Source organism: Coloeus monedula, assembly GCF_965178545.1.
Source record: "Coloeus monedula genome assembly, chromosome: 12".
Lineage (NCBI taxonomy): Eukaryota > Metazoa > Chordata > Aves > Passeriformes > Corvidae > Coloeus > Coloeus monedula.
This window is the reverse complement of record NC_138792.1, coordinates 6,949,530-6,974,923: the sequence shown is the minus strand read 5'-3', so window position 1 is coordinate 6,974,923 and position 25,394 is coordinate 6,949,530. Positions and strand designations below refer to the sequence as shown.

Genomic DNA, 25,394 nt, shown 5'->3' with positions numbered 1-25,394 from the left:
TCTCTTAACTTCATGCTTATGAGTTAAGGAAACAGCCCCTTGGTGGATTACTTTTCATAGTTTGCTCAGTAATGTGTTTACAAAGCCATTGTTGCAACTAGATGCTTATATATTTTGATATACAGTCAGCACTACAACAGTACATCTTCAGAGATTTCATGCTTATTTCAAAAACCTATTTAAATGGTTCTTTACCTTCCCTCCCAGCAAAACACAAGTTTATTGCCAGATACTCCAGGGCTCCATAGTCCAGTCTGACAGTAATTAAGGCAGAATTAGTGGTGTTTTGCAGGAAATGGTAACAGTGGCAAGTGTAGAGCTGGATGGGCCAAATTAATCTCTGACAGCAACTCCTCTGGAATAACTAACTTACTGTAGGAATTAATTTGACACTTGAAATTTCAAATAATGGCCTCTATTTTTAACTGTCTGAAGTACATAACTCAGAGCCTGAGAAATGTTAAGTGGCTTTTACTTTACTTTGTTAGAAAACTGCTCATCTACTCACTCGCTTTCTACCGTGCATCAAGCTCCTACTCCAGAAAAGGGTGTTTTGTTAAGACAATATTGCATTATTTGTTAAGATAATACAATGAATTATTTCAATGCATCCTGCACTTGCTTAATGCTTATCTGTCTTGATAATGGACAGTATTAGTGATAAACATTATCTCTAAACCACACAATGAACAACACACACCACATTACGCAAAATTTTGTGTTTGTAAACATCTGCAACATTTCCTCTGATCCTATAATTCTATACTATACCAATACATAACAAATCCAATACTTAGGCAGTACAGTCTAAAGAAAACTAAAGGTAGTATTTTCCTGTGCATGCCTTCAACTTGAACTCAGACTCCAAACATGGTCTTGGGATTTTGCAGTAAGTTTGGATACTAAGCTTTGGCAAAGCTATCTCTTCCAAACTTTTACCCATAGCTGTTAAATTTTCACCTAGCTCTGTGTCTATATTTCACCTGCAATCTAATCTGATTCTGCAGCAGTTATCTAACTCTACAGAACATCTAATACAATTCAACACCATTTGTCCATTAAGAAACATCCTTTCTCTGACATGTAAAATCTACATTTTTATGTTTTTTTGGTGTGTTTTTTTTGTGAAGAAGCCAGCAATCCCTACCAGGACTCTAGAAAGATAGACTGCTAGGAGGCAGCATTCCCCTGTGTGTGATGTGGGCTAGTTCTGATCCTTTGTGACTTTGGGAAGGTGAGCAGGGCCCTCAGAGCATCCTCAGGACCCAGGGGAGCGTGAGGAAAGCCACTGGTTTACATGAGATTGTGTTGCAAACTGATCTTCAAGATTATTTGATTTTGGGATGAGGGAGACTCCTGGATAAAGTGAAAAAGAGCAGAAAATCCTTTAGGTGACCCTCAGCACCTCCTTCCTTCAGGCTACAACTGCATTCTGCTCTCCATGGGGAAAAAAACAACTTAACCTCCTTTAGCAGTGAAGGACTTGCACCATTATCTCCCTCTGACTGTTGCATTGATTAGATTGGAAAATGAGTAACTTTTATCACACTTGATCTGAAATAGCACTATCTAGCTTATGTTTATCCCTTTCCATCTACAGAACAGATAATTGCACAGATCCTTGGAGTCAGACGAGACACTGTGATGTCTCTTTTGATCCCTTGTGTCAGGTTAAAGGAGAAGAAAATAGAAAGTTAACCTGTGCTTTAACACTGGCCACTGTCTGGCTCCTGCTGCCAGTCTGGTCTGGGGGGTTCAGACCTTTGCAAGTGCATGTCTGGCTCCTTTCTCACCATGCGGGCTCTCTTGCTGCCACCTCAAATGTCAGAGTCTGCTGGATTCAGCAGCATGAGCTCTGAATTGCAACAGATTTTTGCCTAAAAAAATCAAGTCACAATTTTTTTGGGTTTTGCCTGTTTGTTTGTTTTTTGCCTTCCATTTCTCTCTTCCTTATTATTTTTTTTTTTTTGGTACAGGGAAAGGCAGATTATTTCAATTAAGAGCCTGTCACTGACATTTGTAAGCAACCTTTCTTCAGTTCAGTGCAGCAGTTGCAGTTTTAAGTTTCTCCCTGCTTCTGTCAGGATCTAATTTTCAAGGCCCCGTTGCCATGGCAGCAAGTTGGAATTTTAATCCAGTACTAAAGGTCAAGACAGGTCACCAGTTTCAGTTCCTCTTCAATCTCCCCGTAAGGAGCCACAAAAAGAAGCTGAGATAAAGGTCTGACCTAACAAAAAATTCCAGTCTAGCACACAGCCAGACTTGAAGCTCTGTGATTTGTATAGGCTTTCGAATTTGTCTGGAACTACCGAAATTCATGCTAAATCAAATATGGGCAGCACTGATTCACACTCCTCTCTCTGCAAAAAAGCACATCTATGCCCTCAAAACACAGTTGTGTGCATTTAAGTAAGCAGGGACACCCACAAAGCAAATACTTCGTAGAGTCTAACAGGTAAATAGCTGTGGAAGCAATGCCCTCATTACTGCAGACATTTACTGCCTCTGCAGACTCAGATGAGCCTGACAGCTACACTTACATCCTTCTTGACAATAAGAGGTAGATGAGTCAACATCTTTCTTTCAAAACCTGTAAAGATCTTTTTGTGAAGCATTTTGACTAAACAAGACTTTCCAGTAAGGGACACTTTCATTAAAGCTAAACCACCTCCTCCTGTGTTTCCACAACATGGATATTAATTAAACACTTGGTTTGTACCTACTGGAGTAAGGCTATAGGCATCTCCCTCCTCCTCCTGGGCTACATCATTTTCTTGGAACACTGCATTTGAAGCATTAGGAAGGTCTCAAAATGCATTTTTCTGAGATGTATGGACACAACTGAGGGAAGCAGCTCTTCCTCTGGGAATTTAAAGCAATAATTAGCTCAGCAGTGGGGAATATTTTCCTTTTTCATCGTTTGAGAGGATGTATTTGTAAGGTACAACTATTCTGAATCTGTGGCTCCAAGGGCTATCCAAGACAGAGGATAATGCAGTGAGCATGGCCTAGCCCCGTGGGGTGTTGTGAGAACTTCACTTCATAAAAAATAAGCCCTCTGGCCAGAAAATTGATAGGCTTTGGAGCCCTGCTGAGCCCTCTGCCCAAAGGATAATGGTAGCAATATAAGTTCCTCTGGATAGAGAATGTGAAGCTGAGAAACATGTGGTGGATTATTGGGATTGTCAGAGAGATTCAGAGGAAAGATGCAAAGGATTAAGTTGGGATATTAGGAAAAGTGGCTGTTAGTCTTACCTAGGGTATTTAGGACACAAATTGGGAGTTTCAAGCCCACTCTGGTACTATGAATGCCAAGTTTCCTGGTAAAATCCATTCTTCTCTCAAACTTATCACCCATTTCTGATTATGACTATTTTGCAGCATGGTGCAGATAAATCTGGGTGACAATTTTCTCTGTCTCAGGTTACTAAAGTCTACAAAACCAGTAAACCATGACAAGAAGAATGAAAGGGACTGGAGCAAAGAGCATCAGGAAGAAAAAAGCCAGAGAGAAAAATGGCTTGGCTCTAGATCAGAAATTTACTGACAGATCAGAGTTAAGACAAAGGGAGCACAGTGAGGTCCAAATTATGGCAGCCAGAAAGCCAAGCAAGAAGTTCGTTTGTGTGTATTTTATCAGCAAGTGTGTGGGTCACAAAACAAATGGGTAGGAGAGGAACTGAGTGAGGTGGCTTCCTCTGCTCTATCCTGATTTACATTTTCAGATTTACTGAGTACATTTATTTTTCCAAATGAATGTTTGAAGTCGCACTGAAGTTCGGAAGTGACTCCATCCCACAGAAATGTAAATTGGGAGGTCAGTTTGAGACTGGCCTTAAGCCATAAAGGCACAACATATGCTGTTGCCTGTGAAAAAGCTCTTTAAATACAAGGAAACCTGTGGCAGATTTACAGTCTAACCAGTTTCCAAAATGGGAAGTGATATGTAGTGGACAGGGAAATACATCAGGAATCCAAACATGTTACTGTGTGTCGTTTACCTCTCTCTATTAATGCTGACATTTCAGTGGTCGCAGTTCAGTGCCTGCATGCACTTGGCAGTGACACAGTAGTGCATCCTGCTTGAGAAAAAAGTATTTCAACTGCTACTCGTTAGTTAGGGCAAATAAATGTTGAATTTTTAATGGAGGGTTATACAGTATCAGAGGAAATTCAAATGGTTCAGTGCTCACTTGAGTCGCAATCAGCAATGCTGGCAAGAATGCAGTTGGGTAGCTTGTTTCAGGCAGCCTTTAAGGCATTAAGTCTCTGATAGGCAAGAAAAATTATTAAAAATTGATCAGCAAAATATCACAGAATTAATTTAGTTCTGTTCCCACAATTTTTTAAACTGATTTATAAACATGTCAGGAGAAAGAGATCATGGAAAAAAATGTATTAGGAAATAACTTTATTTTGACAGGGAGGTTAAACTGTATATGAGCCAGCTGAATAATGAAAACAAATTAAAAGTCTAATTTAGAAATTATTTTGAATAATGGGCTTATCTTCAAAGATACAGGGCTTTTAATTATGACACTGGATTTTCACATATTTCACATCAGCTGAAATATTTTGCAAGTTTGCTTCTATAGGCAACTGTCCACAGGAAACACTTGTGTATTTTATCCCAAATTACTTCATACTTTGGTCAAAAGGCAAAGCCTGCAGGAGTGAGGAACAAAACAATACAGTCTGAACTGACTATCATTGCTTCAAACCCAAGAACTTACGAGGCAAAAGGATTCAAAGAAAACTTCTAACTTACAAAATGAAACAGTAAATATGAAAGATGAGTGACATTTTCTCAAAAGAGACCCTTCTATTTTCATCTGCTATTTGTCCCTTTAATACAGTGCACTGGAGCTCTCTAAAGATTAATGGAGTTCCAATTACATGCCACTGTTGTTTCACTTATCATAATTTGTACGTGGCAGTGCGAGGCCCTTGTAGTCATGACTTTCCCAGTTTACCCAGAGGGAATATCTTTGGAACTTCCTACTTCTAACAAACAGGCAGCACTTAGTGTAACGATTCAGGCTGGCCACGTGAAGGGAGGCTGTGACACAAAGCTGGCTGTCACCACTTCGGGATCAACTGCTGCTCTCACGCTTTATTATGGTCGGCTAAAAACTGTAATTAGTAATAGGAGCATTTCAGCTTCTCCTGTGTATTACACCTGGGCTGCATTGTGACTGCAACACTGATAGAGAGTTGATACATAAATAGAAACATGCTTCCTATGCCAGTTGGAGATGAATTTTGCATTTTTGATTCCTGGTACATTTTTGGAAATTATGCATGAACATTGAATGAATCCCTTTTTTTGCTGTTGTTGTTTTTTAAACTGATTTCTTTCCAGGTTAAGAATTCATCAGTGCTTCTTGATTTGAATGTTCTGAATAACAACATTACTTGTTGTCGCAATATCCAATGCTTGGTGTAAAATCCTCTTGATGTCTGATTACTCTTCATAAGGACCTCATGCTGATTCATTTCAAACCGTGAATTACCTTTAATTCATAGCTTCCACATGCTGCCAAATTTTGTTTTCTGTGTTCCCAGGTGGCTGTCCCTGACACAGTGGAGATCTTCCAAAAAGCCATTAGATACTTATGAAAAGTAATTAGATGTCGAGAAGCACATTTCCATTTTCAAATACGCTTCCATCAAGTATTATGATAATATTTGGGATTAGAAAAGTACTGGTATTTATTTGAATTTTTTTAGAACTGTGAAGAGAAATCCTGGCCCAACATGAAACCAGTGCTGAACACATTTAGGAAAATCCTTACTGAAGTATCACAAGAATATTTTCAGCTGTTTGCTTTAGTTTTGAGCTCACTGTATTTAGCTGCTCTCTAGTCCCCACACAGGTTGTGTATCATTAAGTATGATGGATAACAAAAACTCCATAAAGATAAAACAAGTTGGTTTTGTCTGATCCATAAAAATTTGCTGCTCTAAGTTTTTAATGGTTTCCGGTAGTTCACTGAGCCCACGAGAAGGGCCTTTTAATACTGTATTAATACAGTAAGTATAGGAAGTAATTTTATGACAGGGGAAGAATACCATTATGATTACATTCTTCTTTTTAGCTAGGCTTTTATGGAAACTACCCAAGACTACTCTGCAGTATGATTTCAAAACACAGGATGTGCTTGATTAAAAAGGTTCTGGGTAGTTTCCAACTGGACAAAGGCCAAATGCTAACAACCAAAACAGAACAAAAAGACTGGATGTTTGAGGATGACATACTTGCAATGGCAATTATATAACAGAAACCCAAGTCATGAGCTGAATCCATCCCCTCAAATTCATGGAAGCTGACAGAAAATCCTTTGCAGCGCAATTGGTTGCACCTTATCTGTTCCTGCTTACCATGCTTCATAATAAACTAATCAGAGCAGACTGGCTGAAAACTGACCGCACAATACCCAGTGGAGATTTAGAGTGAATTTGAAATTTAAAAAAGGGAAGCCAAGTGCTGCAGTTTTACATAGCTTGATTTCAGCTGTAAAAATTCACCACGGTACACACACACGCATGCACATCAGTGTTCAAAATTTCATTTTCAAGATTTTTGAGTGTAAATTAGGATCTGAGGTTAGTTATATGTACGTGTTCTCATGTACAACATAGGTGCAGAATTGAGGCACAAATCCTAACTACTCTGTCTTCTATTTTACCTGTTGCAGAACACTGGGGATTTGGTTTCTTCAGCATGTGGACATAACAAAGTATATTGAAGTATTATAAAAAGGATGGAATTTATATTTCAGAAAGCTTTATTTGAACAAGAAGCCATGCATCTTGCATCCCCCTACACTAGCAGCATGTTGGTAAATTAATCTACCTTGCAGTATGTTGTCCTCATTTTTCCCCCAGAAGTGTGCACCTGAAAGGTTGTCTTGCAAAAATCATACATCTCTTAGATCTGATCTTCTGTGATGCCAATGTCCCTACACCTGAACTCTGTAATCACATACAGACAGCTTGGCTGCTGGAGCAGGATGCAGCATCAGGGAGGTAAAGTATCTCTGTTCTGCATTCATCCCTCAACTAGTCCTGGTATAAGCCAGCGATACGGTGAATGCAAGCACATTTCTACCAACCCCTATGGATTTCTAACAAAGCCAATGGAATCTACAGGACTGTCACTAGGACCAATGTAAATGGAAAAGATAATTTAAGTTTCACTTAAATTGCACATGTACTTAAAAAATTGGGGAACAGCTAGAAACATACCAGGTCAAAAGGACTCTAACATATCATACAGATAAACAGAGTCAAATTCTCAGATTTGATCAAACTGAAATACGGACGACAGATCCTATTGACAAAATATGTAATTGGTAGGGGATACAGTTTTGAAGTCAGTAAGATCACACTGTGTGGCTGAGAGTGTAGCAACAGATACTGGAGATAAGCTGGACTGTCATTTCACTCACACACTCCAATATCCCTGAAACTGACCAATGTTAGAAAGACTAAATCCTTCTTAATACAACTGCAATCTGATAAACACTCTATATTAAAATACACAATGACTGCAGGAGCTGTCTACCTATCAGAGTTTGTTTGGACTGCACTATCCAGCTCTGCTTGATACCATTACGTCTTTCTGCCCCACTCCTGGTTTAATTTCATTATGTGCTCAAGTACTGCAATTCCCCGTGAAGGTGGTGGTAACTGCACACACAGATCTAAAGAAACACATTGGCCTCGTAATACCAAGCCTCACAGCGGACTGCCTTCTAACCTCCCAAAGCCCTGTGGAAATTCTTAGAAGCTGCCTTAACAATTTTTCTGCAGTAAAAGAGAAAAAGTGATAGTAATGGGTTAGCTGATCTTCATTTGGAAGCTAAAAATAAAAGTAGCTTTATTGCAGCTCTGATCTCTCATGTGTAAAATCTATCACCTACCGTAAGAAGGCAGTTCATTGCAGCAGAAATCTGATTGATAGTACTGGAACTTTAGATCAAGCAGCAGAACAGAGAACAACTGGTTCATAAAATGTACTCAGTGTCTTTGGGTTTTATATCAGGCTTCCTATAGAGAGCTTTGGTCCCATTAAATGCACTATATACCACTGAGCTCTGAAGCACTGTTCTTTTGAAATTCAGCTTATAACTATAAACCATGATTGACAAGTCTATTACTGTTGGTTACAAACTATTGAAATATTGTATTTTATGGTATACTCACTAAAATATTTTTCAGAGTGGAATCCAAATACACTTGCTTTAAGAAAAAAAAAATTTAAGATGCAATAATATTTTGTCCTTTTTTTTTTTTTTTTTAAATTATGGAATGGTCTTGATGTTAGATTTGCATCACTTACATGTTTTGAAACATGAATGCGCCCATTCTGTTACCAAGAAATGTGGGTACAGTTCGCTGGAGTCTTTACAAAAAACCAAGTCATTACCGGAAACCAAACAGCAAAGGGCAAAAATTAATTTGTTATTCATGCAAATGAATCTAAATATCATTAGCATTCCTATCTGATCCTCATTTAATCTGAAAAAAACCCCCAACTCTTTAATTTTAAAATTGAATCATTGTCTCAGCCACAATTTTGTAAAGGTTTACTCAACCAACCATATTTGAATGAGTACTCCCACGACTGCAGTTTATGAGTAAAGAACGGGACCTTCAGAGCCTGCTGAGTACATCAATGGATTCAGCACCCACATCTGCTCTAGTCCTGTATCTCTCACAGTCACAGACACATCACGGAACTCCAACAAGTCCTTTTGTGTACACAAACTTGCACTAAGAATCAGTATATTTAAATTCATTTAAAAAGCCTGGGTAGGTTATTTCCACACTGATTTTTCTTCCCCTTTAGGGATTTTTAAAATTGTGTCTTTAGCAGATTAAGGGCAACCACTAGAATAATTCTGAAGTAATTTTAAATGAACATATTTTATTTACACAACTGTCAGTCAAGCTAGTGCAGTACTGCATTCAGTACTTTAAAACACTTAACACTAAAAAACTCAGCAGCTCTGAACTGAAATCAGACCCACACATTTTCATAACTATAAAACAACAGCCTACTTTTCAAAGTTGCTATTTAGTTCCTGTTTGTAAATTCCTTTGAGAACCTGGGATAAAAGTAAAAAACAATTCAGTCTCCACTCACTGCTACACTACTGCAGCCTTACACCAGAGAAGCACCAAAGAAAAATGGCTTAGCACAATGGAGAATTAGCTCCTTCACAATTTTCAACTGTCATATTTATAGATCATCTGTGATTTTCAGCTGTTTCAAAGTGTATGAAACTCAAGACCAGCTTTTCAACACCAGCTAGCAGAATCATTCCGTATGATGTGTTTTACTCTCTCTCACTGTATGAATGTTAAAATTCCTGCATCATCTGTTCATTGGGTTGCATTTTCTATTGTAAGAGGCTTAGTATCTGATGAGAGAAGCATAAAAGTGATTTAATTTTGGCAAGCTGTAGAACTAAAATCAGCATTATTTCTGCTTAATAAACTCATCTTTCACACATACCTCTGTTAGCTAATGCTTAAAAAGAAGAAACAGTAATAAGCACTGGAAACATAAAACTGGTTTGTGGCTAATTTTTAAGGACTACAGAGAACACCTGAACACCAGGACAAGATTATGAGCACAGCTAGGTTTTAGTTACCTTTGGAGAAATAAGCTCATTCTTTATGATAAATATAAAATGAGATTTAAAGCTGGAAATAATAATACTTACGACTTTTGTGGCACTGACTTAGTTGCAACTTTCCCTGCTGGATCACTCCACTCTGCAAACAAAGGAAACACATTTTCAAATGTCAAAAGATTACTGTAGAATTAAAATGCACCCAAAGCTGTCAGCCCATCTAATTATACTTGGTTTCACAACATGCCACAATGCATAACATGTAATAAAAAATGGAACTGATCTGCTTTAGCACCACAGAAATTAATTTTTTTAGCCTTTGTTTTAATGACGTTAAGCAGACAAAAAAAATACCCAACCCTGACTGTTAGGACTAGGACGACAAAGACCTACTTTGTACATTGTATCCTGAGGTCAGATGTTGGGAGTCCTACAAAGAAGAACACACAAAATGTCAGCATTAGTTAAGTAAGATGAAGAAGGTAAGATATATCTTGGCTTGCTAGATTAAGGGCACTGGCGTTACACAAACAGGGAAGGAGATGGCACAGGGAAGGGATCATGGGATTGTTAAGGCAGCACCAGTGACATTAGTTTAAAAAAGCATTAACTGTGGAAACAGAGCACCACTGAGGGACCCTTCAGAGCTCAGGCAAGAGCTTGTCCTCAGCTGCTGTAAATCTGCACCCCCCCTTTCTGGAGACACAGCACAGATTTACACCGGCAGCAGCCCAAGCCTTCCCCAGGCTTGGCCATGGATGTGTATATGAGCCATCCAGGATGCACAATTTAGAACACAGCATGAATGCAGCTATGCATTAAATTCAGTGCCATTGCCTTTCTTTTGTTTGATCTCACTGACTGGAAATACAGTAATTTTTATTGATAGTCACTGTTTTTATTTGGACGGTGACACACAGGATTTGATAAAGACGCGGGAAGTAGATCTTCACCTGATGGAAATTGGTCCAAATCCAATGAAATCAATGGAAGTACAACTACTTAAAACCAGCAAAGAATCTGGCTTGCAACACTGAGCATGCTAATGCCAGGATTCTTGCTGGCTCACAATAACTAAGCTGCTTCCTTAATATCACAGTGTTTTCTGGCTTAGTTTTTCTCTAGGCTCTATAGTTCACAGTGATTGTCATCAACTTTCCTTCCAAGCAGTTTGATCAGTTGAAATTAAGGTGTTATTTACAACTTCATCTTACAGCCAGGCACTACTTTGCTGGAAGTGTTAGTTCTGTAGGATGTTAAAGTCATTAAAGCCCTCACTGCACTTCCTCTTAGGGCATTATTAGTTCCTAATATTATATTGTGCTGTCAGTCAGTCCCTTGTGAAGTAAATAATGCCCTAAGAGTAAACATGGCACTTTAAATTTGAATGTCAAAGGGATAAATTGTATTGATAAGTTCCACCTCTTTTATCACACTTTTAAAATACATGTTTCTCATGAGAATACCTTTATTTTAATAGCTAAATTGAAAACTTCTAACAGTGCCTGTCTCTGGTTTATATGGCTGCACAACCTAGCCACATTATGTCCTAGATGTATAATTTGGCCAGCCATAATTGATTTAAAGTGATGTTCTGAAGAGACACTTCTGTTGTATTTTTCAAAGTAAGACAAAGAAGCATGGAAACATTTATGTGCTTGCCTATTTCCTGCAACGCTAGCTCAAAAAAAAAAAAAAAAAAAAAAAAAAAAAAAAAAAAAAAAAATCTAATTTATATTTTGCATTGAACTGATATGGTCAAGAATTTCAGGATCAACATTTAATGTGCCCAGAAATTAACTTTGATGTGGATCTTAAAAGTTCAAAGCCAATTTAATAGAAACAGAAAAGCAACCCAAAATTTTAGCTTCTCCAAAGCTATGCTTATACTGCTGCCAGTGGAGAGAGTGTCAGTCTGCAGGACTCAAACCAGTTTCTGTAGGGCTCATCAGAAATAGAACCCTAAATTAAGAGATGGTATAAATTAAAAAAAACCAGCTTCCAGCAGGTAAATACCTGTATTCACACATTCACCTGACAGGGTTCAACTGACTTTTACCCGATTTCCAATAAGGATTATGCTCTTGCAGTTACAAGCCTACAAGAAAGATGGAGAGGGGCTTTCTACAAGCCCATGCAGTGAAAGGACAAGGGGAAATGGCTTCAGACTGAGAGAAGGGTTAAATTAGATATTAAGAAAAAATTCTGTACTGTGAGGGTGGTGAGTCACTGAACAGGTTGTCCAGAAAAGCTGTGGATGCCCCCTCCCTGGAAGCGTTCATGGCCAGGATGGATGGGGCTCTGAGCAACCTGGTCTACTGCAAGGTGTCCCTGCCCATGGCCCAGAACTAGATGAAACCAGATGACCTTTAAGGTCCCTTCCAACCCAGGCCATTCTCTGATTCAGTGACTTCTGATGCTTCACAATGCAGCAGGAAACTGCAGTGACAGTGGCAGTGCTAGACCAGTAACAATCACATTCCAATAAAGTAAGACATTCTGGGCACTGGCTTTGGTTTTGTTTAAGTCCCAGATACTGCTAATTTCATTTCTTTCCAACTAAGTATGGGAGCTATATTTCAGACAGGGGAAGTCAGTAAGAGGCAAATCACATTCCAGCTTCTAAACCAGGATATGACTGCTTGAACTATAATGTCAAGCAGTACCAGTTTTATAAGCTATTTTTCAAGATCCTGCCTTTAGAAAGAAACTTTTATGTAGCTCCATGACAGAATGGTATAAATTTCCCAACCTGGGGAAGTTCTCGTCCCCAAACATCATCAGCTCAGTGTTGTTCAGGTCCCAGCATGAGATACCTCTGGCAGAACCTGTCCCAGGTATGGGCTTGATCTCTAGCAGTGCTACCAGAATCATAGCAAGAAGGCAATAAAGGAATTTGGGCTAAAGGCATTTTCAAGTCATACAATTTAACAATTCAGTGTGTGTTACATGAACTACAGGCCCTCTCTGGGCTAGTGCTGAGTGTGTGCCTTTAACAAGGCCAGTACTGAGGATCACATGGCCTGACTCTGTGGGGTGTGACACAGACAGATGCCATCATGCTCTTCACATGCAGGGACCTTTTTAGCCACCATAATTTGACTATGCAGCCAAAACCCCACCATGCAATCAATCAGTAAGTGGGGAAAAAAAGTCAATTTCAAACCTTTTCATTGCACAAATAATAATGGAAGAAAACCAAACAAAATATAGTTTACTTGACGTAGAAAGACTCCTATAACAACAGAGATAGAAGTTCACTTGGCTTCCACTGGGTCTTCAGCAGCTTTAAATAAGTAGTTCTACTACTAGCAACAGTCTGATTGGGAATTTCCAACTCAAAATAGTATCAGAATTTTTTTTTAAGTGGGACCAATTGCAAAAATAAACTCTCCAGCAAAAAGCACTCAACAGAACAGAATGCTAATCAGGTCACTGGTAATAGCCTACTTGTACCTTGCTTGGGATAGAAAACTTGGTCTGCTCAGCCTTGCCAGGAGTGTGAATAGCAGTAAGAGGAGGAGGCCAGGAATGGGTCATCTCCTAGAGAAGAACGAAAAAGTTTAGAAAACACATTCATGTACATAAAGAAGAAAGAGAGCTAAAAATGGTCACATCTGTTCCATTGAGCCTGGAGATGCAATTGCTCAAGGAAGCAACCCCACCACCCCATACCCTTAGGTTGCGGATGAGCACCTTAACAACCCCACAGGCAGCACTTCCTCAGAATGAGAGAGAGGACAGGTTTTACTCTTTAAAATTGTGACCATCCATGTCTTCATCAACTGAGGCCACCTCCATGGTCAGCCTGCCAAGCTGTATGAATAGAGCAGGATTTTACCTGCAAAGCCCAAGCAGCAAGGGGGCCCTCCTGTACAGCACTGGGTGCAACCCTGTAGGGGAGTGCATGGTGGCAGGATGCAGCCCTATTCAAGACTGCAGAGTGGGAAAATAAACAAGAGGCAGGTCTAGAAAAATCTGGAATGGGCTTGCAGCATGAATGCCTGGAGTAGGAGAGAGCAGGGACAGTGTCCTGTGCACCACAGCATCTTCTCGTGGCACTGGCCACAGGCTCTTACTGTGGTAAGCAATGTCACAGCCTCAGAGCACTACTGATTCCACTTTAAAATGAGGGACTGAGAAATCAGGTGACTCGCACAGAGCTACTCAGAAAGTCCATACTTAACCAGGAAATCCAAGTCTCCAGTGAATCCTGCCTACCAGACCATCTAAGCAAGGCATCCATTTTCTGTATCAGTGTGTTTATCCATCATTTGTACACTCATGTCCCAGTTATCTTCAAAGAAACAACCTGGGTGCCCATGGCTATCAAACAGCAGCAGAAGAGCAGCACACACTTGCTCCTTCCCACTGCAGGGAACTGCTGCCCCAGCAAACCTGACAGGAGCAGACTGGGGCTTGTGCTTGGAGCAGGGGGAAAATCACTAAAACCCAGGAACTGCACTAATGTTGGCTAAGGCAGAGCTTGTAAATGCCCTTCTAATGAGCGTGTTTTATGGGAGACACTGCTTCTTTCTCTCTTATCTTTGTTTTTAATTTAATAAATATGCAGGGAGGCAGTAATAGTTGTCTCTGGCATTCTGTTGTATCTTTGTCTTGCTTGTCTTTCTTTGCCTAAAAAGCTCAGAAAGAATTCTTTCTCGAGACAAGGGAGCCAAAGAGCAGAAGAGCACCCAATCTCAGAAATCTTCTGTGCAATGGCCTGACTGCAGTAAACTAAACTTCCCAGCTGCTATTACACACTGGTCAAACCCAGGGTTAGTCACAACAAAGCTTATAAACAGGCCAATTTCTGTAGGCTAGATGACAGCCACTGCAAATGCTCCACAAATAAAAACATAACATAATACACTTAATTAAAGAAAATATAGGTGTTGTCAAAAGGGCACTGTGGTGGGTCCATTTTGGCTAAAGACATGCCCTGGGTGGCGACAGCTGATAGTAACGTGCAGTTCACTGAAGACAGAGCCAGCAAGTTTCAGATCTCCAGCTGTCCCTCCCAAATTACGTGTCATACAGGAGGTTAGGAGAGAGAAAGGAAAGCTGTGCACTATGGTCCTTCCTCAGTCAGTGGGACAGGCAGACATACAAACTTCCTTGGGCAGATGGGCCAGGAGCAGGGGAGGGCTTCTGCACTCCTGGAAGAACTTCTGGGTATCGCTGTAGAGCACAGGGACTCTTTTCACTGCACAAAGCCCAAACAGTGGCCATGAGGAGGAAAGCAGCAACTGTGGAATGGCTCATCCCTCCTGGTGTGTGAGGCAGTGGCAGCTCAGTGCCATGACAAGAAGAGCACTATTAAATGGCATTGACTGACCGACCTCCACACAGGGAGGGCGGAAAAAGATTTCAGCATCCCGAGAACTTTTCTGTGGGATAATACAATCCAAATCCTGCATGCCTCTGCCAAAGCCTATGCCAAAGAGGTTGCTTTGTGGCAAATCTCTTCATAGCAAAATGATGAAACAGAGACTGTATCACATAATTGAAAGAGGGCTAGGCAGTCTGACTGAAGGCAGAAATGAAGAATATTCTAGAACTGAAATTATAGGCTTGGCCTCAGTCTCTTCCTGCCCACACAGAAGACGCTGTACAGAGGGCCTGGGATTCATGGGGAGGTGATGCTGGCAAACATTTCAGAATATTGACTGTCAAAACACATGTAGTATCCACTGCCTACCTACTTGGCAGGCTGAAGTGTAAGCAAACCAAGTCATCTCCCTGTTAGGGGACACATGAACATAAAACAATGGGAAAAAGAGCCTGCTATTATTTGAGGAAATTCAATTACAAGGTAAGAAATCCTGACTCCACTGAGGTTAGGACTATCCAATCTCTGTGTTTACAGAGTGACCTTGTGAGCACCAAAATCTCTTACAAAGGTACAACATAGCTACATTGAAGCATTTCACTTCAATTCTCACTGCAACGAAAATTATTGGACAGAAAATCCCAGATAGGATCACACACACATAACAGCACAAACATCTAAAGCTCAGTGTATAGACAAACACTGCATGTGGAAGGAGTGAGAAAGTTTATAGTTACCTAAAGAAACATACCTACATCTACCTAAAGACAGGTGCCAGAGCACTGTTGACCAAAGAACCTTGAACAGTGGTAGAGAAAGTTTTGAGTTTACTCATCTGAAAAACATCACTTCAAAATGTCTGGGCAGCAACCCCACGCCGAGCACCACAGGGCTGCATGTTCCACTCACACAGAGCTGAGCTACGGAAGGACATGCAAAAATGGCACTGCACTGCTGCCAGTGAAGGGTCAAAATCCCAACCCCACACCCTGCAGGGATGTGACTGCTTAGCTCGTTGCTACTCTGTTCCTTAAGCACAGATAGGTTACTCTGGAGCACCAGAAGAAAAGATGTCATTTGTTTAATCATCCACATGACTTCACCATTCTTTCTTATGCCCCAATTTCTTTTGGAGGTCCCTCATCTTTAAGTACTTGCTAAGCTCTATTTTGTTTAGCTTCTGAAATCTGATATACCTACCTTCTAATATGTTAAGACTATAAAGAACCACACAAACAGTGTGTGTGTGTTGTGTATGCATCCATTAAGATGTGTCTATAACCATCTTAGTTCATAAATACCTGGTAAAATAGACAGGGAATTGAATTAATATTTTTTTCCAGGAAACGTTAAAACACTAATCAATCCAAATTTGGAAGTATTTAGAAATTCCTGGAAGTAAAAATAATAAAAGAGAGCATATGAAACACTTTAAAGAGGAATTTAATGGCAACAAAGTAATCCCACAAAATTGAGTTAGGATTTATTTTCACATGGTTTGGACTTAAAAGAATTCCAAAATCATGTTAACTGTTGGAGTGGGTAGATGACTGCTATAGAAGCATGCGTTTTTTTTTATAGACCTGGAGATTAAATGAGAAAGTAAACCTGCACCATTTCTTGGCTTAGAAGTCACTGTGATCCTCTGATGTAGTAACATCAAGCACTCTCCTTTCTGAAAATTATTTAAACATTGTTTTAATTGACTCCATGTGTTTTATTTATTAGAGTTAGACATGCTCGTCTCTTCAGCTAAGTCTGGGTTTTTTTGGCTATAAAAGCCCTCAGGTAAGTAACTAAGAAGGACACATGCAGATGCGATCTAATGAATCACCCAAAACACAAATACCCCAAGCAAACCTTCTAAGGGGTGCAGAGGTACAAGGCCAAGTAATGATTTAAATGGAAGGAGAGGACTGGGGAAGGATTTAAACTTGCAAGTTTCTAAGGAAAAGGTCAGAGCGAGAGAACTGAGAACAGGAGATATGGGACAGATGGTAAATAGCTTTACAAAATCAGTCCCTAAAATTAATAGCCATCTTCAAGATTTATTTCCTGTCTCTGTATTTCATTTTTCCATCATTTCCTTCTTGTTCAGAAGAAAGTGTGCCGTGTTTTTAAGTATAGATAAAAGCACTTAGCCAGGCTCTAAGAGGTCATTATGAAAAAAAGGAGCAGGATTGTGTACTCTGCGTTCCTACAGAGGCAGCTTCCCTTCCTAGTGTGCTCTAAACTGCTTAGCCTGATCTAATTTGAAATCTCTGAAGATACAGGGCTCATGCTACTTCCCTTGGGAGAACTGAGGGGAGACATAAGAACAGCCTTCAATTACAGAAAGAGCTGTTCCTAAAGGAGAGAATAATCTGTTCTCCAGTTTTATGGAGGATATGAACTTCAACTGCAGCCAGAAAAATTCCAGCTAGACATAAGAAAAAGCTCTTTAATGGTAAGGATCCTGCAGGACTGAAACAGCTTGCTCAGAGGGCTACATGGACCCCATCTGTGGAGGAACATGCCTAAGAACAGATAAGCACACATCAGTCAGGCATGGCTTAGGCAGAGTTGATTCCTACATTGGGATGGGAATGTGTAGCAGATGATGAGATTTCTAAGACCTTTCCCAGCCCTTTTTCTTGTTCTGTAGTTTTGACAGTGTGCAACTGGTTTGGCCAAGCCCTCCCCTTACTGCTTCTCTTGTGGATACATCCACAAAAAGGCAGAAGAGGAAAACATTTTTTTCTTCTGGGGCCACAAAGGCAGTCTCAGGACCAACACTCATCACTAGACGGCAGCCAGCGGAGCAGGAGGAGGACCAGCCCCACACATATCACCAGCAATAAATCCTATCTGAGGCCACTACTGCTTAAGAGACCTTGTTTGTGATATTTTGTCAAATTCCTCTCTCAGTCCTTTTAAATCTTATCTAAATCTGATGCTTTAAACTTCCTCCAACTTTTGGAGAGACAGTATGTTAAAGTTGCATTCAGAAAAAGTATGTGATGAATACATGTTCTGAGGTTATTACAAACTTGATGCTACAGCTGGTGCTAAGCAACCTACAGCCTTGATGGAATAAAGATAGCCAAGTGATTTACCATTTATTAAAGACTCTATTAATGATTTATTAATGTTTTATTAACTATTTATCAATGCAACCTTAGTAAAAAGCCTGTCTTGTTTCACAGCATCTTTCTGGTTTCTGCATTTATGCAAACCTGATCAAACTCTCTCTGCTAGGCAGCCAGTAATGCATGAAGGGCAGCCACATTTTCTGTGTGTGATGCATACTGAATTAAAAACCATCTCAGCCTGTTTCATCTTTGGGGTAAAGGCTACAGAAAGAATGAATATATAGATACATATTTATACATGAAAATGACAAGCAAATGACACTAAAGCCTAAAGGAACCCAAAGACAATAAACCTACGGGTTGGTTTTATTCATATTCCTTATGAAGGAATGCAAAATTTGCACAAGCAGTTGGGAATATCTTGACCAGTAATCTGGCCTGCTTTATACTGGGTCAAAGGTTTCCTTAGGGAAGGGATTTTGATACATTGTTGGTATTGACATGGACATGAGAGACAAATTCATTAATACACATTTGATTATGATGTCTCAGCATGTAAAAAAAATCTCATCATCAAAGGGATATCACACCTTTTTCCCTGTAAAAAAAATCCAAAAGACTTCGGTGATGGCCTCCAAAGCAAGCTATTCTTCCTGATATAAATATTAAAACTGAAAACCTTCTACTCATGCAACTGTTTTAGCAAATTTATTATGAGTGGCTAATGCCCAGCACAATGTGGTGGCATCTACAATGATGTCTTCGTCATACTTGAATTTATCTTGTTACTGTCCCAAAAACTGCTTGAAAGACAATTAGAAATACAGTGCATAAATGCTTGAGTTTATTATTGAAAAGCTAAAGTTTATGCTACAAAAAGCAACCATTTTTCTGACCACAGCCTAAACCACAGTGTTCACCTGTGGGCTTTATCAATGATGACTACTAAGTTCCCTTTGCCAGCTGGGAAATGGGATGCATTCCATATCATCCCATGGTAAATTAATATTTCTTTACATTTTAACAAGAAGGGGACAGACAAAAATTATATTCCACGAAAATGAATACAGAAATTGCTTTAGAAGCCAATTGTGGTTGACTATAAATTTTCCAGCATATGTTCTCCTTTCCTACTTTGTTAACATTTGGAAATCCACAAAGAAATACGGGTATTTTCTTTTTCTGTTGAGTTTCTCAGTACTCTATGACTCCTGTGTACCTCAAACTTTTCAACATATTTTCCTCATCCTGTAGCTTTTATAAGTAATAACACTCATATTCTTTGCTTAGAGCATTTACAAGACAATAAAAAAAAAAAGTAAAATCATGATTGATGCACTTAGTGCTCTAACCAAGCTTGTGTATGCGAAGAAAAACAATGCTCCATTACAGTGAGAAGCTATCTCAGCTCAAGAGGCTGTTTTAGGGGGAAGAGTAATGAAGCCACACCACATGAACCCACCACTGGATTCAATTTCACAAGTCTGCCACAATCCCAAAGGAAACCATAGCCCATCTAACAATGTGTGTACCCTGTCAAAGGATTCAGCTCCCTGCTGGCTCTGGCCCCAAATGCCCCCGCTGTGCATACCATAGTTCACTCCCGAGGATCCTCTGTGAAACAGGTTGAGTACTTTTCTCCAAAGTGGATCAAGATAATTTTCTTCAGGGTCCACCTCAAGAAGATTATACGGTGAAAAACTGACCTGGATGTCTTACGCTGACTAGGACAATCCTTCAGTTCAGTACCAAACAGGTTTTGTTCCCTTCAGCACTTCTCTCATTCTCTTGGCATTTTTAGGAGCACGCAGCACAATCCTCTGTGGACCCACTACAGAAACACCATTATGGTGAACTGCACAGAACCAGGGATCTGCAGCAGCTGTATCCCTATTCCTGCCAGGCTTAGGCTCCCTGTATGAGTGAAGTGCACGTAGGACATGGGGAGTTCATAGAATATAATCAACAAAAAAAATCACACAATGTAAAAAACAAAGCAGGACCTTACAGCAAGCACACAGGACAGCTTTTTTGACAAGTTTTATGTGATGAGAGAATTGTGTGGCAAATGGGGCCTTGGAACTCCATGAAGTCAAAGGTAGATACACCCTGCATGTAAGACAACCTTCCTGAACCATCATGTCTTTGTCTTACATTGTCTGAGCTTCCAGTCAAAGTCCAGGAGATGAGCAGGAGCCAGAGCTGTCTTTGTGACGACTCACAAGCTTCCAAATGGTCCAAAGACAGGCATGTACTGACCAGGAATAACAACACTGACTGGAGTGGTAACTCTGCTTCCCAGCCAGGACAGGCAGGAGGAATCCTGTAAGCTGCAGGAATGTGGGGTTTGTTAAGGACAGGCCATAATGGTTGTGTGCAAAGAGAGGATGATCAAAGTTTTGCCAGGCACATATGAGATGCTGGGCCACGGAAGGTATTTCTATTTCCATATAACTGTTCCTCTGCACAGACCTACTGAGGGGTCAAGGACATGAACTGTCAGAATGGGCCAGACTCGAGGTCCTGCTCCTCTGGGATGCTACAGACAGTGTTTGGTGCTGTGTCTTTCACAGAGCACTTCAGGAACACCACGGCAATCATGAGGGTAAAATCCTGATCCTCCATACTTAGGAATTCTCAGCTGTGCTGAGACCTTTTCTGTTTAATATGGCATCCAGAACTGGACATTCAGTTCAAACCAGCTAACACCAGTTCTAGAGTTTTAGAAGGCAATGATATGCCCATAAATACTCAGGTACTTGCAGTCACATGTACCAAAGCCAGTTCCAGAAGTGAGGCATCCTTCAGCTGTCACTACTAGTGAGTAACCTAATGGCTTTGCTGCCCAGTACACAGAACCAGAGCCCTGCTGTGGACAGTATGGCCAATGCAATTCCTCCTGTTCTTGGCAGCTTCTCATCCCCACTGAGATGCACAGCCATATCCCATTGATTTTATTTATTCAAAATAATACTTGTTGGTAACCATTCCCAGGGATGGCACATCTCATTTTCACGAGGGCCCCACGAGGTAGGAAGTATGCATTGAACTGTTAAATACAACATAACATCCTGGCTCTACAACAGTATAGTATAAACAAAGGCACAATAAGTCATAAAAAGCTAATTCTTTCAAAAGTTACTAGTACCAACATATAATTTCATCTCTGCAATTTAAAAAACATTGGCAAAAAAAGCATTCTCCAAGCAAATAAGCAACTGTGTTTTGAAACTATTCACTGCTGGCACTTGTTTAAGGGAATCTGGTAATTTGTTCCATCCATCCTGAGCTTCACAAGCAAGAAAGCATGTCTTGAATTGCCTGTTTTCTTCTCTGAAACTTAGGGTTCACACCAAGAGGAGAGTAGAACTATAATTTACAGTTACAAAACAAGACTACTCCTACCCTGAGGCACTCCACTGTGCACATTTATACAATACATTACATCATCTCCTTTACATTGCCAGATGTAATCAATTCATGGGTTTTTTCATACAACAGGGAATTATATAGTCACAGGACAAGACCTTATCAATAGAATTTATTATAAAATGCATTAAATTTCTGGAGCTACTTATGGCAACACAGTGAAAAAACAAAATCTCCAAATTCAATATCAGGCAAAATTAGATTGCTAAACTACTAAACCTCTTGTTCTGTAAGCTTAGCACAGAAACTAAGTTTTATATTGTGCAATAATTTTTACACCCATGTAACCAGCTTATAACTTACATCCAGACAATATGATGAAACTGAGTCCAAAAAAATCATCAGGAATTTGAAAGCATTAACTTGTGCCAGCAAACACCGGCTTTAGCCTTAAAAAAGGAACATTAATTATCTGAAATAGCATATAGGGGAAATTAAGAAACCAGGTTAGGCAACTTGAGTTTAAAGCCTAATTCTTTTGTTTAAGCCATGATTTGCTTTCATTAAGATTGGACTCCGAGTTGTTACTCATCAAATACAAAGAAATGAAGCTACCACACGCTGCTGTACAATACACATTGAAATCCTTTACAAAAGCTGTTTCTTTGCTTTCCAAACCAAGACTCTGCCAGATCTCTTATTCTGCTTACCACACAAGCAGTACTGCAGCAGGGTTTTCCTGCGTGGGTGTGCCAGGGTAGCATTTGTTTTTAATGTTGTTCTTACACAGTCTCATCAACACCTCCACTGTAATGCTGCTAAACCAGCGGTCTGAGGCTGAAGCAAAGGCACAGTGAAGTCCTAGGAAAGCTGAAACCTGCCCTTACAAAGCTGTCTTTTTTCACCATTCCTTTTCCTCGTCTATGTGATGCCCTCCCTGCCATGTGTCTCAGTTGAAAACTTGCTTCTCCCTTCATGTATGAAGAACTCACTTTCCCCTAAGAAGCATGGTTACCTTCCCAGTGCCTACTTCAGAGACTATGAATACTCTGCAGGGCACAAACCGTCTCATTTTTTGTCTTATGCAATGCCTAGAGAAGTGATGGAACTTCTGAATATCGGCTGGAAATTTGGAACAGAGATTGTGCGCTGAAAGATCCAATGCATGTGTCCAAAATGTATGGACAACACAGACAGCTTGATCAGTATTCAGCAAGCCCTAGATGTACAAAGAAACTCCAAACTTAAGCCTGATCATTGGTTCCTCTAATTTTGTCACCTTGGTTTCTTTTGTAAAGTTAAAAAGCTTGGCATGTTTTCCAAACAATACACTATGGGTCCTCATCTGTAAGAGAGAGGTGGAGTCCTTGCTGCCTCTCATGCTCAACCCTCTAATTCTATTCTCTTACAGTAAGACCTAAGCAGCCACCTGAAACCCTCTCATGCAACCTGGCATTTATTATAGTAATTTTAGCCTTAAGAAAAGAACAAACATTTCAGTCTGAATTTCCTTTTCCTCACTTGTGCCTTGAAGCAGGTCTGTTCCTGCATCTGTGTGTCCTGTAAATCATGCCAACACTCCCCTTTGATCCACTCCTGCTAAGCTAACAGGTGTAGAAAAAAAAATGGATGTATGTTATAGAAGATGTTTTGATACAACATATACTTTTTTGGCATGTCAGCCTTACCCAAATAAGCCAGCTTAAACAGTAAAGAAAACCGAAGCCAAAACATGCTGAGGTCTTTTTTGATCTCCTTTAAGGTATGGAGGCTTCAGAGTATTTCTGGTAGACAGATTCCCACTGTTGCATACATTTGATTCCTCATTTCCCAGCATGTTCTTTCTTACAAAGCTAGTTGGAGGCTGGAAACATTAAATACTCAGAACTGCCACTAAGACATACGACAGCTGAGGATGCCTGGTCCCACACAGAGCGGTCCTAGAGTCTGAAATCAGCGTGTTCTGACTGTGCATCAGATTGATAGAGCCTCCTGTGTCTGCATTTTTTAAAAACTTCTGACAGCAAACTACATTGAAACAAACTAACTCCTAAAAACAGGGCTGAAAAAGGGCAAAGTCCGTAACCTTCCTGTCTCAAAGCACTACACTACTTTTTTTCCCACAGGAAAATCAATGAATAGGACACAAAAGCCACAGCACTGAAATGCTGTAAATTCAGTGATCCAGCATTTAAAAATCGTATCTCTACATTACTAGACGATGACATGTGTTGTCTTTTTTCCTTCTAGATGGCTGAAAAGGAATAGCAAACTGTTCATTAGTAATAGTTTATCAGGGATCTTGTGAGCAATTTGGAACAAACTTGGAGCAAGCCCAAGAAAAGACCACCCAGCAGACCCATGGCTGCCTAGTTAGCTCCAAGCAGTTTGAGCAAGTCACAGCTCCAGCTGGTGTCAAACACTGACAATTACCAGTTACCAAGCGAAGATGAACTGGAGTAAACCTGCCAAAGGACCGTTTTGGGTTTTTTTTTTAAGTACAAAGTGCAATGTATTGTTATGTTCAAGCAACTACCAAAAGGAGTTGTTGATCTCACTTTGCTGGAGACATACAAAGGCTGCATGCAGTAACATGGTATTCTTTTTGAAGGGTAACTTGTGTTGTAAGTGAAAGACGCTAGAAAATGACAATGCTGCTGCAAAGTAGACAGAATGATACATTTAGTCAAATCCCCAGTCTAAGCCTTTTCAAAGAACACAAGCAGTTAGTGCAACATTCCTTAGGGTTCCTGTATCCTTTCAAACATGATAGCTTTCTTGTAGTTTACACTTATCATATTAAGAAAAATGGTAATGAGGAGATCATGACAACCTCTTTTAAAAGCAACAATGACTCAATTGCCAAGGAAAAAAAGGAGTGACAACTATTTTCATGGAAAGAAGCCTCCAGTGAACGCCTCACTGTTGAAGCTATGTTCTTTGTTTTTGTCTAAATTCAGGAATGACAAGGGGCTGCTCTTCAAAAAATTCTGAGCATCAGTTTTCATTTGATTGGTACAACACTACTTTTTCAGATAAACTGGCAGTTCAGACCTCTTGTTGAAAAGATTAGGGACTCAAGAGGTTAGAAATTATAAAATACTGGAATAAGTGGGAAGGGATTAATTGGCTTTATTAAAAAAAAAAACAAACCAAAAAACAAACAAACAAAAAAAAAACAACCAAAAAACAAGCCACTACTGGGAATGTTCTCCTACAAATCAAACATGAAGTGTTTTTATCCTAAGGCTCAGAGTAGTATTTTTAAAGGTTACTGTACCTTGGTGTACACAACATATTCTTCAGTAGGATATACTCATGGCAAAGAAATTAATGGGCTACAAAGCCCAAAGGGGCTTTTAACACTCAGCGCTTGCGCAATAAATGCCATCAGAAGACCTCAAAGCATTCCTCACAAAAGATCAGTACCTGCCATTTTCCAGCTTGGCTCTACAGATGAAATTTGGTCCACACTTTAAACCCCTCAATCAACCCACAGTAAACACAATGAATACTACTCTGCCCATTTTTTTCCCCTTTAACCACCCATGCCAGTCTCCTACGCCCTTGTGGGTTCATGTTGCTCCTGTTTCACCCTGAAAAGTACTAAAAGGTTTTTCCACCTCCCTGTCATAGGTTAGCAAGCATAGTCCCGGAAGGGACGTCCTTGCTAAGGGGTGCTTACAGTTTCCTCTGGGAACTGATAGAACCTATCAGTGGCCAGTTTGAATATGGACAATTCTCTAAGCCACTTAAAGTTGTGAACACCTCTGTGATCCACATTTAAGAATAGGCAAACTCCCCCTCCAAGCTCTCTCTCGTTTCCGGCGCTGGCACAGGTGGCTGCGGGCCCCGTGTGGGGGCCAGCGGGCCCGGCCAGGCCCTGCTTGGGCCAGGCCGGGCCAGGCCACGGCCATCCTGGAGCCATGGACCTGTTCCAGCCGTGGAACCCCCCCCACTGCCTTGCCGTGGGCAGCC

General features: G+C 40.2%; 1 protein-coding gene across 2 annotated transcripts in view; it reads right to left on the bottom strand.

The window, feature by feature from the left end:
- AFF2 (ALF transcription elongation factor 2) overlaps positions 1–25,394 on the bottom strand; it is a gene marked incomplete at its 5' end in the record, with an annotated part of 331,468 nt that overhangs the window by 116,540 nt on the left and 189,534 nt on the right. For both annotated transcript variants that reach the window (XM_082289316.1, XM_082289317.1), the window contains 3 exons: positions 9,735–9,786; positions 10,038–10,074; positions 13,101–13,187. In XM_082289316.1, the coding sequence (XP_082145442.1) occupies positions 9,735–9,786; positions 10,038–10,074; positions 13,101–13,187 (176 nt within the window). The remainder of the gene's footprint in view (positions 1–9,734; positions 9,787–10,037; positions 10,075–13,100; positions 13,188–25,394) is intronic.